This window comes from Gobius niger, assembly GCF_951799975.1.
Source record: "Gobius niger genome assembly, contig: SCAFFOLD_131, whole genome shotgun sequence".
In the NCBI taxonomy this organism is placed as follows: Eukaryota; Metazoa; Chordata; class Actinopteri; order Gobiiformes; family Gobiidae; genus Gobius; species Gobius niger.
Genome location: NW_027639123.1, coordinates 406 through 14,488, shown reverse-complemented (window position 1 = coordinate 14,488; position 14,083 = coordinate 406). Strand labels below are relative to the sequence as shown.

General features: G+C 50.3%; 1 protein-coding gene across 1 annotated transcript; it reads right to left on the bottom strand.

Moving 5' to 3' along the window:
* Positions 1 to 11,170: 11,170 nt before the first annotated feature.
* On the bottom strand, positions 11,171 to 13,855 carry LOC306982855 (polycystin-1-like protein 2; the record flags this gene model as incomplete). The annotated part of the gene is made up of 4 exons (XM_079583305.1): positions 11,171 to 11,264; positions 11,363 to 11,502; positions 11,564 to 11,695; positions 13,754 to 13,855. Coding segments are annotated over 4 exons (468 nt in total), but the record flags the coding sequence as incomplete, so codon positions are not given.
* Positions 13,856 to 14,083: the final 228 nt, after the last annotated feature.

The following is a 14,083-nucleotide window of genomic DNA, read 5'->3' as shown; positions in this document are numbered from 1 at the left end:
GCCACAGAGGGGAGGAGCCTCACAAGGACAGTCTGTAGGAGGGCGGAGCCTCCCCCCGCCACAGAGGGGAGGAGCCTCACAAGGACAGTCTGTAGGAGGGCGGAGCCTCCTCCCGCCACAGAGGGGAGGAGCCTCACAAGGACAGCCTGTAGGAGGGCGGAGCCTCCCCCCGCCGCAGAGGGGGAGGAGCCTCACAAGGACAGCCTGTAGGAGGGCGGAGCCTCCCCCAGACTCTGAAACTTTAAACTCATGTGAAGCCTCTGCGTCAGAGACAAATACGACAGATGTTTGTGTTTCTGTTTAAGTTTAATCTGACTCTATTGGTTCTATTGTTGTGGCCACCAGGGGGCAGCGCGAACAATGTGGAGAGTCTTTATTAAATATATACAAAGGTCGTCCGACTGTGTGTGGTTCTATACAGATGTTCTAATGTTTCATGTTATTACCCCCCCCCCCCCCCCCCCCTACAGAAACAAACAAACAAACAAACAAACAAACAAACAAACAAACACACAAACACACAAACATGAGAAGAACACGTCTGTGTGAGAAAACTGTCTCGTCCGTGACTTCCTGCTCGTTCGTTTCTGGATCAAAGGTTCGTCTTTAATGATCTGATGGAGCCCAGTGTGCGGCGCCCCCTGGAGTCTGCGGGAGGTCACAGCTTTAACTTTTACTGACAAACTTGCAGTATTTGGCCCAAAGTTCAGTCTCAGAGGAAAACCTCCCTCTGAGCTCCTCCATCTGTCCATCCTTCTCCTCTCACTCCCTCCCCCCTCATTCTCTCCTCTCTCTCTCCTCTCTCTCCGCTCTCTCTCCTCTCTCTCCTCTCTCTCTCCGCTCTCTCTCTCCTCTCTCATCCTCTCTCTCCTCTCTCTCCTCTCTCTCCCCTCTCTCCTCTCCTCTCTCTCCTCTCTCTCTCCTCTCTCCCCTCTCTCCTCTCTCTCCTCTCTCCTCTCTCCCCTCTCTCCTCTCTTCTCTCTCTCCTCTCCTCTCTCTCCTCTCTCATCCTCTCTCCCCTCTCTCCTCTCTCTCCTCTTTCCCCTCTTTCCCCTCTCCTCTCCTCTCTCCCTTCTCTCTCCTCTCTCTCCCCTCTCTCTCTCCTCTCTCTCCTCTCTCCCCTCTCTCCCCTCTCTCCTCTCCTCTCTCTCCTCTCTCTCCTCTCTCCCCTCTCTCTCTCCTCTCTCTCCTCTCTCCTCTCTCCTCTCCTCTCTCTCCTCTCTCTCCTCTCATCCCCTCTCTCTCTCCTCTCTCCTCTCTCTCCTCTCTCTCCTCTCTCTCCTCTCTCCTCTCTCTCCTCTCTCTCCTCTCTCTCTCTCTCCTCTCTCTCCTCTCTCTCTCCTCTCTCTCCTCTCTCTCTCCTCTCTCTCCTCTCTCCTCTCTCTCCTCTCATCCTCTCCTCTCTCCTCTCTCTCCTCTCTCTCCTCTCTCTCTCCTCTCTCTCATCTCTCTCTCTCCTCTCTCTCCTCTCTCTCTCCTCTCTCTCCTCTCTCTCCTCTCTCTCCTCTCTCTTCTCTCTCTCCTCTCTCTCCTCTCTCTCCCCTCTCTCTCCGCTCTCTCTTCTCTCTCTTCTCTCTCTTCTCTCCTCTTCTCTCCTCTTCCCTCCTCTTCCCTCCTCTTCCCTCCTCTTTCCTCCTCTTCTCTCCTCTTCTCTCCTCTTTCTCCTCTTCTCTCCTCTTCCCTCCTCTTCCTCTCTTCCCTCCTCTTTCCTCCTCTTTCCTCCTCTTCCCTCCTCTTCCTCCTCTCCTCCTCTTTTCTCCTCTTCCCTCCTCTTCCTCCTCTTTCCTCCTCTTCCCTCCTCTTCCCTCCTCTTTCCCTCCTCTTCCCTCCTCTTCCCTCCTCTTCCCTCCTCTTCCCTCCTCTTTCTCCTCTTTCCTCCTCTTCTCTCCTCTTCCCTCCTCTTCCCTCCTCTCCCTCCTCTTCCCCCTCTTCCCCCCTCTTTCCTCCTCTTTCCTCCTCTTCTCTCCTCTTCCCTCCACTTCCCTCCTCTTTCCTCCTCTTTCCTCCTCTTCCCTCCTCTTTCCTCCTCTTCCCCCCTCTTCCCCCTCTTCCCCCCTCTTCCCTCCTCTTCCCCCCTCTTTCCTCCTCTTCCTCCTCTTTCCTCCTCTTTCCTCCTCTTCCCTCCTCTTTCCTCCTCTTCCCTCCTCTTCCCTCCTCTTCCCTCCTCTTTCCTCCTCTTTCCTCCTCTTCCCTCCTCTTCCCTCCTCTTCCTCCTCTTTCCTCCTCTTTCCTCCTCTTCCCTCCTCTTCCCTCCTCTTCCCTCCTCTTCCCTCCTCTTCCCTCCTCTTTCCTCCTCTTCTCTCCTCTTCTCTCCTCTTCTCTCCTCTTCTCTCCTCTTCCCTCCTCTTCTCTCCTCTTCCCCTCCTCTTCCCTCCTCTTCTCTCCTCTTCCCTCCTCTTCCCTCCTCTTCCCTCCTCTTCCCTCCTCTTCCCTCCTCTTCCCTCCTCTTCCCTCCTCTTCTCTCCTCTTCCCTCCTCTTTCCTCCTCTTCCCTCCTCTTCTCTCCTCTTTCCTCCTCTTCTCTCCTCTTCCCTCCTCTTTCCTCCTCTTCCCTCCTCTTCCTCCTCTTCCCTCCTCTTCCCTCCTCTTCCCTCCTCTTCCCTCCTCTTTCCTCCTCTTCCCTCCTCTTCCCTCCTCTCCCCTCCTCTCCCCTCCTCTCCTCTTCTCTCCTCTTCCCTCCTCTTTCCTCCTCTTCCCTCCTCTTTCCTCCTCTTCCCTCCTCTTTCCTCCTCTTCCCTCCTCTTTCCTCCTCTTCTCTCCTCTTCCCTCCTCTTCCCTCCTCTTCCCTCCTCTTCCCTCCTCTTCCCTCCTCTTCCCTCCTCTTCTCTCCTCTTCCCTCCTCTTTCCTCCTCTTCCCTCCTCTTCTCTCCTCTTTCCTCCTCTTCTCTCCTCTTCCCTCCTCTTTCCTCCTCTTCCCTCCTCTTTCCTCCTCTTCCCTCCTCTTCCCTCCTCTTTCCTCCTCTTCCCTCCTCTTTCCTCCTCTTCCCTCCTCTTCCCTCCTCTCCCCTCCTCTCCTCTCTCTCCTCTTCTCTCCTCTTCCCTCCTCTTTCCTCCTCTTCCCTCCTCTTCCTCCTCTTCCCTCCTCTTCCCTCCTCTTCTCCTCTTCCCTCTTCTCTCCTCTTCCCTCCTCTTCCCTCCTCTTCCCTCCTCTTTCCTCCTCTTCCCTCCTCTTCCCTCCTCTTTCCTCCTCTTCTCTCCTCTTCTCTCCTCTTCTCTCCTCTTCCCTCCTCTTCCCTCCTCTTCCCTCCTCTTCCTCCTCTTTCCTCCTCTTTCGTCCTCTTCCCTCCTATTCTCTCCTCTTTCCTCCTCTTTCCTCCTCTTTCCTCCTCTTCCCTCTTTTCTCCTCTTTCTCTGCGTCTGAAACGGAAAAGTCTCACAAATAAAAAAACACTTTTATTCTTATTATTTGTTCATTTATTCCTGAACAATAACGACGACTTTCACAAAACAGACTCATTACAGATCACGAAGAAACACACGGTTTAAATAAATAAAGTCTGACGTTGCCGCGACAACGCGACTTTGAAAAGCTTAAAACACGGACACGAATAAAGAGCATTTGTGTTGAAGTTTCCTCATCGCTCTGAGACTGTTCGTGAGGAACAAGCCGAGGAACATCCCAGATCCAGAAGAACATCCAGGACAACAAGGCTCCAGCAGATGAATGTGTCAGACAGTGGGGAACAGAAGATGAGTGCTGGAGGTCCCATCATGGAGGACAAGCCCCTTACACTGCAGGTGTAAGAACATAACTGCAGGTGTAAGAACATAACTGCAGGAGTAAGAACATAACTGCAGGAGTAAGAACATAAGTGCAGGTGTAAGAACATAACTGCAGGTGTAAGAACATAACTGCAGGTGTAAGAACATAACTGCAGGTGTAAGAACATAACTGCAGGTGTAAGAACATAACTGCAGGTGTAAGAACATAACTGCAGGTGTAAGAACATAACTGCAGGTGTAAGAACATAACTGCAGGTGTAAGAACATAACTGCAGGTGTAAGAACATAACTGCAGGTGTAAGAACATAACTGCAGGTGTAAGAACATAACTGCAGGTGTAAGAACATAACTGCAGGTGTAAGAACATAAGTGCAGGTGTAAGAACATAACTGCAGGTGTAAGAACATAACTGCAGGTGTAAGAACATAAGTGCAGGTGTAAGAACATAACTGCAGGTGTAAGAACATAACTGCAGGTGTAAGAACATAGCTGCAGGTGTAAGAACATAACTGCAGCTGTAAGAACATAACTGCAGGTGTAAGAACATAACTGCAGGTGTAAGAACATAACTGCAGGTGTAAGAACAGAACTGCAGGTGTAAGAACATAACTGCAGCTGTAAGAACATAACTGCAGGTGTAAGAACATAACTGCAGGTGTGAGATGCTGCAGGGAAAGTTTACATGGAGCCATAACCAAGTGGCTGGTATAATGAACAGCAGGGGGGGGGGGGCCCAGAACTGAACCTCTGGCCCTCAAGAAGAATTTGAGAAATATCACTATGGAAACAAGGGATCATGTTAAAGTAATGGATAAATAGTGTCAATATTTTTTTTAATGTCCTGGCAGAACATCCCACTTGGTCATTGTGATTCTCACCTGGTGGGTTGGGGCCATTTTCAGTGGGTCACGAGCCGTTAGGGAACTTTAGTCTGTTCAAATTCATGTTATTTGGTTGTTTTTAGTCATAATTTCAGTCTTAAAGGCAAATCTTGTTAAATCAAAACCATGTGTGGAATATACAATGTCATATCATGATATATGTCGCGGCTTGTCCTCCTAACGGGTGAAGATGGATCCAAAAGTCAAACCACCTGATGAAGAAGAAGAAGAAGAAGAAGAACGCTCTTGACTCTCAGCTACGATGGTGAGGTTTGGCCCTTGGTGTTTTGGCGATGATAAAAATCGGCCTCTATGACGCAAACTTGCCGACCCCTGGAGTACAGGAACATCTGTGCAGAGGATCATAGTGTACAGGAACATCTGTGAGAGGATCATAGTGTACAGGAACATCTGTGCAGAGGAATATAGTGTACAGGAACATCTGTGAGAGGATCATAGTGTACAGGAACATCTGTGAGAGGAACATAGTGTACAGGAACATCTGTGAGAGGATCATAGTGTACAGGAACATCTGTGAGAGGAACATAGTGTACAGGAACATCTGTGAGAGGATCACAGTGTACAGGAACATCTGTGCAGAGGATCATAGTGTACAGGAACATCTGTGCAGAGGATCATAGTGTACAGGAACATCTGTGAGAGGAACATAGTGTACAGGAACATCTGTGAGAGGATCACAGTGTACAGGAACATCTGTGCAGAGGATCATAGTGTACAGGAACATCTGTGCAGAGGATCATAGTGTACAGGAACATCTGTGCAGAGGATCATAGTGTACAGGAACATCTGTGAGAGGATCATAGTGTACAGGAACATCTGTGCAGAGGATCATAGTGTACAGGAACATCTGTGAGAGGATCATAGTGTACAGGAACATCTGTGCAGAGGAACATAGTGTACAGGAACATCTGTGCAGAGGATCATAGTGTACAGGAACATCTGTGCAGAGGATCATAGTGTACAGGAACATCTGTGAGAGGAACATAGTGTACAGGAACATCTGTGAGAGGATCATAGTGTACAGGAACATCTGTGCAGAGGATCATAGTGTACAGGAACATCTGTGAGAGGATCATAGTGTACAGGAACATCTGTGCAGAGGATCATAGTGTACAGGAACATCTGTGAGAGGATCATAGTGTACAGGAACATCTGTGCAGAGGATCATAGTGTACAGGAACATCTGTGCAGAGGATCATAGTGTACAGGAACATCTGTGCAGAGGATCATAGTGTACAGGAACATCTGTGAGAGGATCATAGTGTACAGGAACATCTGTGCAGAGGATCATAGTGTACAGGAACATCTGTGAGAGGATCATAGTGTACAGGAACATCTGTGCAGAGGAACATAGTGTACAGGAACATCTGTGTAGAGGATCATAGTGTACAGGAACATCTGTGCAGAGGATCATAGTGTACAGGAACATCTGTGAGAGGAACATAGTGTACAGGAACATCTGTGAGAGGATCATAGTGTACAGGAACATCTGTGCAGAGGATCATAGTGTACAGGAACATCTGTGCAGAGGATCATAGTGTACAGGAACATCTGTGCAGAGGATCATAGTGTACAGGAACATCTGTGAGAGGATCATAGTGTACAGGAACATCTGTGAGAGGATCATAGTGTACAGGAACATCTGTGCAGAGGATCATAGTGTACAGGAACATCTGTGAGAGGATCATAGTGTACAGGAACATCTGTGCAGAGGATCATAGTGTACAGGAACATCTGTGCAGAGGATCATAGTGTACAGGAACATCTGTGCAGAGGATCATAGTGTACAGGAACATCTGTGCAGAGGATCATAGTGTACAGGAACATCTGTGCAGAGGATCATAGTGTACAGGAACATCTGTGCAGAGGAACATAGTGTACAGGAACATCTGTGAGAGGATCATAGTGTACAGGAACATCTGTGCAGAGGATCATAGTGTACAGGAACATCTGTGCAGAGGATCATAGTGTACAGGAACATCTGTGAGAGGATCATAGTGTACAGGAACATCTGTGCAGAGGATCATAGTGTACAGGAACATCTGTGCAGAGGATCATAGTGTACAGGAACATCTGTGCAGAGGATCATAGTGTACAGGAACATCTGTGAGAGGATCATAGTGTAAAGGAACATCTGTGCAGAGGATCATAGTGTACAGGAACATCTGTGAGAGGATCATAGTGTACAGGAACATCTGTGAGAGGATCATAGTGTACAGGAACATCTGTGCAGAGGATCATAGTGTACAGGAACATCTGTGAGAGGATCATAGTGTACAGGAACATCTGTGAGAGGATCATAGTGTACAGGAACATCTGTGAGAGGAACATAGTGTACAGGAACATCTGTGCAGAGGATCATAGTGTACAGGAACATCTGTGCAGAGGATCATAGTGTACAGGAACATCTGTGAGAGGAACATAGTGTACAGGAACATCTGTGAGAGGATCATAGTGTACAGGAACATCTGTGCAGAGGATCATAGTGTACAGGAACATCTGTGCAGAGGATCATAGTGTACATGAACATCTGTGAGAGGATCATAGTGTACAGGAACATCTGTGCAGAGGATCATAGTGTACAGGAACATCTGTGCAGAGGATCATAGTGTACAGGAACATCTGTGCAGAGGATCATAGTGTACAGGAACATCTGTGAGAGGATCATAGTGTACAGGAACATCTGTGCAGAGGATCATAGTGTACAGGAACATCTGTGCAGAGGAACATAGTGTACAGGAACATCTGTGAGAGGATCATAGTGTACAGGAACATCTGTGCAGAGGATCATAGTGTACAGGAACATCTGTGCAGAGGATCATAGTGTACAGGAACATCTGTGAGAGGATCATAGTGTACAGGAACATCTGTGCAGAGGATCATAGTGTACAGGAACATCTGTGCAGAGGATCATAGTGTACAGGAACATCTGTGCAGAGGATCATAGTGTACAGGAACATCTGTGAGAGGATCATAGTGTAAAGGAACATCTGTGCAGAGGATCATAGTGTACAGGAACATCTGTGAGAGGATCATAGTGTACAGGAACATCTGTGAGAGGATCATAGTGTACAGGAACATCTGTGCAGAGGATCATAGTGTACAGGAACATCTGTGAGAGGATCATAGTGTACAGGAACATCTGTGAGAGGATCATAGTGTACAGGAACATCTGTGAGAGGAACATAGTGTACAGGAACATCTGTGCAGAGGATCATAGTGTACAGGAACATCTGTGCAGAGGATCATAGTGTACAGGAACATCTGTGAGAGGAACATAGTGTACAGGAACATCTGTGAGAGGATCATAGTGTACAGGAACATCTGTGAGAGGATCATAGTGTACAGGAACATCTGTGAGAGGATCATAGTGTACAGGAACATCTGTGAGAGGATCATAGTGTACAGGAACATCTGTGAGAGGAACATAGTGTACAGGAACATCTGTGCAGAGGGTCATAGTGTACAGGAACATCTGTGCAGAGGATCATAGTGTACAGGAACATCTGTGCAGAGGATCATAGTGTACAGGAACATCTGTGCAGAGAATCATAGTGTACAGGAACATCTGTGCAGAGGATCATAGTGTACAGGAACATCTGTGCAGAGGATCATAGTGTACAGGAACATCTGTGCAGAGGATCATAGTGTACAGGAACATCTGTGCAGAGGAACATAGTGTACAGGAACATCTGTGAGAGGATCATAGTGTACAGGAACATCTGTGAGAGGATCACAGTGTACAGGAACATCTGTGCAGAGGAACATAGTGTACAGGAACATCTGTGCAGAGGATCATAGTGTACAGGAACATCTGTGCAGAGGATCGAAGTGTACAGGAACATCTGTGCAGAGGATCATAGTGTACAGGAACATCTGTGAGAGGAACATAGTGTACAGGAACATCTGTGCAGAGGAACATAGTGTACAGGAACATCTGTGCAGAGGATCATAGTGTACAGGAACATCTGTGAGAGGATCATAGTGTACAGGAACATCTGTGAGAGGATCATAGTGTACATGAACATCTGTGCAGAGGATCATAGTGCACAGGAACATCTGTGCAGAGGATCATAGTGTACAGGAACATCTGTGAGAGGATCATAGTGTACAGGAACATCTGTGAGAGGATCATAGTGTACATGAACATCTGTGAGAGGATCATAGTGTACAGGAACATCTGTGCAGAGGATCATAGTGTACAGGAACATCTGTGAGAGGATCATAGTGTACAGGAACATCTGTGCAGAGGATCATAGTGTACAGGAACATCTGTGAGAGGATCATAGTGTACAGGAACATCTGTGCAGAGGAACATAGTGTACAGGAACATCTGTGAGAGGATCATAGTGTACAGGAACATCTGTGCAGAGGAACATAGTGTACAGGAACATCTGTGCAGAGGATCATAGTGTACAGGAACATCTGTGAGAGGATCATAGTGTACAGGAACATCTGTGCAGAGGATCATAGTGTACAGGAACATCTGTGCAGAGGATCATAGTGTACAGGAACATATGTGCAGAGGATCAGAGTGTACAGGAACATCTGTGCAGAGGATCATAGTGTACAGGAACATCTGTGCAGAGGATCATAGTGTACAGGAACATCTGTGAGAGGATCATAGTGTACAGGAACATCTGTGAGAGGATCATAGTGTACAGGAACATCTGTGCAGAGGATCATAGTGTACAGGAACATCTGTGCAGAGGATCATAGTGTACAGGAACATCTGTGCAGAGGATCATAGTGTACAGGAACATCTGTGAGAGGATCATAGTGTACAGGAACATCTGTGAGAGGAACATAGTGTACAGGAACATCTGTGCAGAGGATCATAGTGTACAGGAACATCTGTGAGAGGAACATAGTGTACAGGAACATCTGTGCAGAGGATCATAGTGTACAGGAACATCAGTGCAGAGGATCATAGTGTACAGGAACATCTGTGCAGAGGATCATAGTGTACAGGAACATCTGTGCAGAGGATCATAGTGTACAGGAACATCTGTGCAGAGGATCATAGTGTACAGGAACATCTGTGCAGAGGATCATAGTGTACAGGAACATCTGTGCAGAGGATCATAGTGTACAGGAACATCTGTGCAGAGGATAATAGTGTACAGGAACATCTGTGCAGAGGATCATAGTGTACAGGAACATCTGTGAGAGGATCATAGTGTGCAGGAACATCTGTGAGAGGATCATAGTGTACAGGAACATCTGTGAGAGGAACATAGTGTACAGGAACATCTGTGCAGAGGATCATAGTGTACAGGAACATCTGTGAGAGGATCATAGTGTACAGGAACATCTGTGCAGAGGATCATAGTGTACAGGAACATCTGTGCAGAGGATCATAGTGTACAGGAACATCTGTGCAGAGGATCATAGTGTACAGGAACATCTGTGAGAGGATCATAGTGTACAGGAACATCTGTGCAGAGGATCATAGTGTACAGGAACATCAGTGCAGAGGATCATAGTGTACAGGAACATCTGTGCAGAGTCTGGGCTGGAAACCCCAAGGTCAAAGTGGGAAACACCTCCAAAGGTGGTGGAGAACGACCGATCCTGTGGGACGTCCAGATCCAGACGGACAGAAGGTGATGAACCAACCGGACATTGTGGTGGAGACAAAGAGCAGAGGAAACATCACCACGACTTCAACATCAGGACAAAGGAACAGGAGAAACTAGAGAAACACCAGGGGCTCAGAGAAGAGCTGGAGAAAACCTGGAGGGTGAAGCATCAGTGGAGCCACTCGGGGCAGTGACCCCCAAACTGGAGGAGCGGCTCCAGCAGATCCCAGGAAATACATCAGACATCTCAGTCCAGAGAAGATCCTGCAGAACCTCAAGCTCCTCAAGCTCCCAGGCCGACGGGAGAGGACCCGAGCAGGAGGAAGAAGAGACCGAGGAGGAGGAGGAAGAGCTGTTTTTAGGTTTTTTTAATGTATATATATATTAGAACATTGAAATTGATGCTAGAATAAATCATTCAGGCATCTGTATTTATTCTGACCTGCTTCTCTAGGGTGAAGGGAAGTAACAGAAAACCCAAGATGTCGGTGGGTAAAAGAAAGTTTACAATTTATTTTGATATGTAAGGTAAATAATAACAACAAAAGTCGGCTCTAAAGGGAGCACGGAAACAGTTCAAACCAAAAACACACAGATACAACAAAGTCACTAATCTAGTGTCTCACAAAGTTACAATATCCGGTCACACACAGAGACACACCCGGGCCTGAGGCGAGTCCCAGCTGCACACACAGAGGAGAGGCACTTCTACAGGTCCTCGTGCTGACAGGTGGGGGCGCTGCACCAATCAGGTGTCCGGGGAGGATCAACGAACCACCACCAGGGAAGGAAACCAATCCACCAATCGGAGACGAGGACTCCCACAGCAGCATTAACATGTTAAATAAGGCACAACGAGATCAGAACATGAGGCGGAGAGAAGGCGTGAGGGGCGGAGCCAAACGCCGTAACAACCTGTCACGGTTCACAGCCCTACGGCGTAAAGGGAGGGGCGGAGCTGTCCTCAGGGTCCCGCCCCTCCTCTCCTGTAGGGGGCAGCGGTGTAGGGCTCTCCTCCTCCTCTCCTGTAGGGGGCAGTAGGGTTGAGTCCTCCTCTCCTGCAGGGGGCAGTGGTGGGTTCTCCTGCAGTGGTGGGTTCTCCTCCTCTCCTGTAGGGGGCAGTGTAGGGCTCTCCTCCTCCTCTCCTGTAGGGGGCAGTGGTGGGTCCTCCTCCTCTCCTGTAGGGGGCAGTAGGGTTGAGTCCTCCTCTCCTGCAGGGGGCAGTGTGTAGCTGATGCCCACCAGCCCGCAGATGTTCTTCAGCATGATGTGGACGATCTCCTCCTCCTCCGACGGCTGCAAACACCAGAGACGCGTGAGGGTGAGGGTCTGCAGATGACGTCACGGCGCTGCTCACCTGGTGCGAGGCCTGCTCCTGCTGGAAGGAGACCAGGATGACGGAGACCAGGAGGTTCAGGAGCACGAAGCCCAGGAGGACGATGCAGGAGCCGACGAGGAACGCTCCCAACACCGGGCTGTGGTCCAACACCTGCAGGACATCAGGGGGAACGTCAGGAGAACATCAGGAGGAACGACAGGAGAACGTCAGGAGGAACGACGGGAGGAACATCAGGAGGAACGACGGGAGGAACGACAGGAGGAACAACAGGAGAACATCAGGAGGAACATCAGGAGGAACGACAGGAGGAACGACGGGAGGAACGACGGGAGGAACGACAGGAGGAACGACAGGAGGAACGACGGGAGGAACGACAGGAGGAACAACAGGAGGAACGACAGGAGGAACGACAGGAGGAACATCAGGAGAACATCAGGAGAACATCAGGAGGAACATCAGGAGAACATCAGGAGAACATCAGGGTAACATCAGGAGGAACATCAGGAGAACATCAGGAGAACATCAGGAGAACATCAGGAGAACATCAGGAGGAACATCAGGAGGAACGACAGGAGGAACGACAGGAGGAACGACGGGAGGAACGACAGGAGGAACATCAGGAGGAACGACGGGAGGAACGACAGGAGGAACATCAGGAGGAACGACGGGAGGAACGACGGGAGGAACATCAGGAGGAACGACGGGAGGAACGACGGGAGGAACGACAAATGTTGGAAATAAAATCTGTTGCCGTGAGGAAAAAGATCCCTCGGTTCAGGCGGGAGTTAAGAGGTTAAAAAAGCGGCAGCAGCACGAGGGGAGGGGCTCAGGCTCAGACACGTCTCCAGGAGAAGAACACGAGGGGAGGGGCTCTGGCTCCAGGTAAAGAACACGAGGGGAGGGTTCAGGCTCCAGGAGAAGAACACGAGGGGAGGGGCTCAGGCTCCAGGAGAAGAACACGAGGGGAGGGGCTCAGGCTCCAGGAGAAGAACACGAGGGGAGGGGCTCAGGCTCCAGGAGAAGAACACGAGGGGAGGGGCTCAGGCTCCAGGAGAAGAACACGAGGGGAGGGGTTCAGGCTCCAGGAGAAGAACACGAGGGGAGGGGCTCCGGCTCCAGGAGAAGAACACGAGGGGAGGGGCTCAGGCTCCAGGAGAAGAACACGAGGGGAGGGGCTCCGGCTCCAGGAGAAGAACACGAGGGGAGGAGCTCAGGCTCCAGGAGAAGAACACGAGGGGAGGGGCTCCGGCTCCAGGAGAAGAACACGAGGGGAGGAGCTCAGGCTCCAGGAGAAGAACACGAGGGGAGGGGCTCAGGCTCCAGGAGAAGAACACGAGGGGAGGGGCTCCGGCTCCAGGAGAAGAACACGAGGGGAGGAGCTCAGGCTCCAGGAGAAGAACACGAGGGGAGGGGCTCCGGCTCCAGGAGAAGAACACGAGGGGAGGAGCTCAGGCTCCAGGAGAAGAACACGAGGGGAGGGTTCAGGCTCCAGGAGAAGAACACGAGGGGAGGGGCTCCGGCTCCAGGAGAAGAACACGAGGGGAGGAGCTCAGGCTCCAGGAGAAGAACACGAGGGGAGGGGCTCAGGCTCCAGGAGAAGAACACGAGGGGAGGGGCTCCGGCTCCAGGAGAAGAACACGAGGGGAGGGGCTCCGGCTCCAGGAGAAGAACACGAGGGGAGGGGCTCTGGCTCCAGGAGAAGAACACGAGGGGAGGGGCTCCGGCTCCAGGAGAAGAACACGAGGGGAGGGGCTCCGGCTCCAGGAGAAGAACACGAGGGGAGGGGCTCTGGCTCCAGGAGAAGAACACGAGGGGAGGGGCTCCGGCTCCAGGAGAAGAACACGAGGGGAGGGTTCAGGCTCCAGGAGAAGAACACGAGGGGAGGGGCTCCGGCTCCAGGAGAAGAACACGAGGGGAGGGTTCAGGCTCCAGGAGAAGAACACGAGGGGAGGGGCTCTGGCTCCAGGAGAAGAACACGAGGGGAGGGGCTCCGGCTCCAGGAGAAGAACACGAGGGGAGGGGCTCAGGCTCCAGGAGAAGAACACGAGGGGAGGGTTCAGGCTCCAGGAGAAGAACACGAGGGGAGGGGCTCAGGCTCCAGGTGAAGAACACGAGGGGAGGGGCTCAGGCTCCAGGAGAAGAACACGAGGGGAGGGGCTCCGGCTCCAGGAGAAGAACACGAGGGGAGGGGCTCAGGCTTTGACCAACCTCGCTGTAGTTGAAGATGCCGAGCTGCAGCTTAATGAGCGTGAGGAGCGAGGCGGAGAAGGTCCTGTAGGACGCCATCTGCCCGCCGTACACCACGTTACTCTGGAACACACAGAGGAGGAGGAGCCTCAGGGAACTGTCCGGATACACACCCATATATGGTCATGTTTGAAAACAGGAAAGGAGGAAACCATTTGGAGAAAAATCTAAACTTTCTCAAATTCTTCAAAAACACTTTAACAAATGCTGGATTATGAAAATAGTTTCTACTAAAGAAAGAAACAGACATGCAGCAAAGAGGTTCAACAGCCCATAAATGCATAAATAACA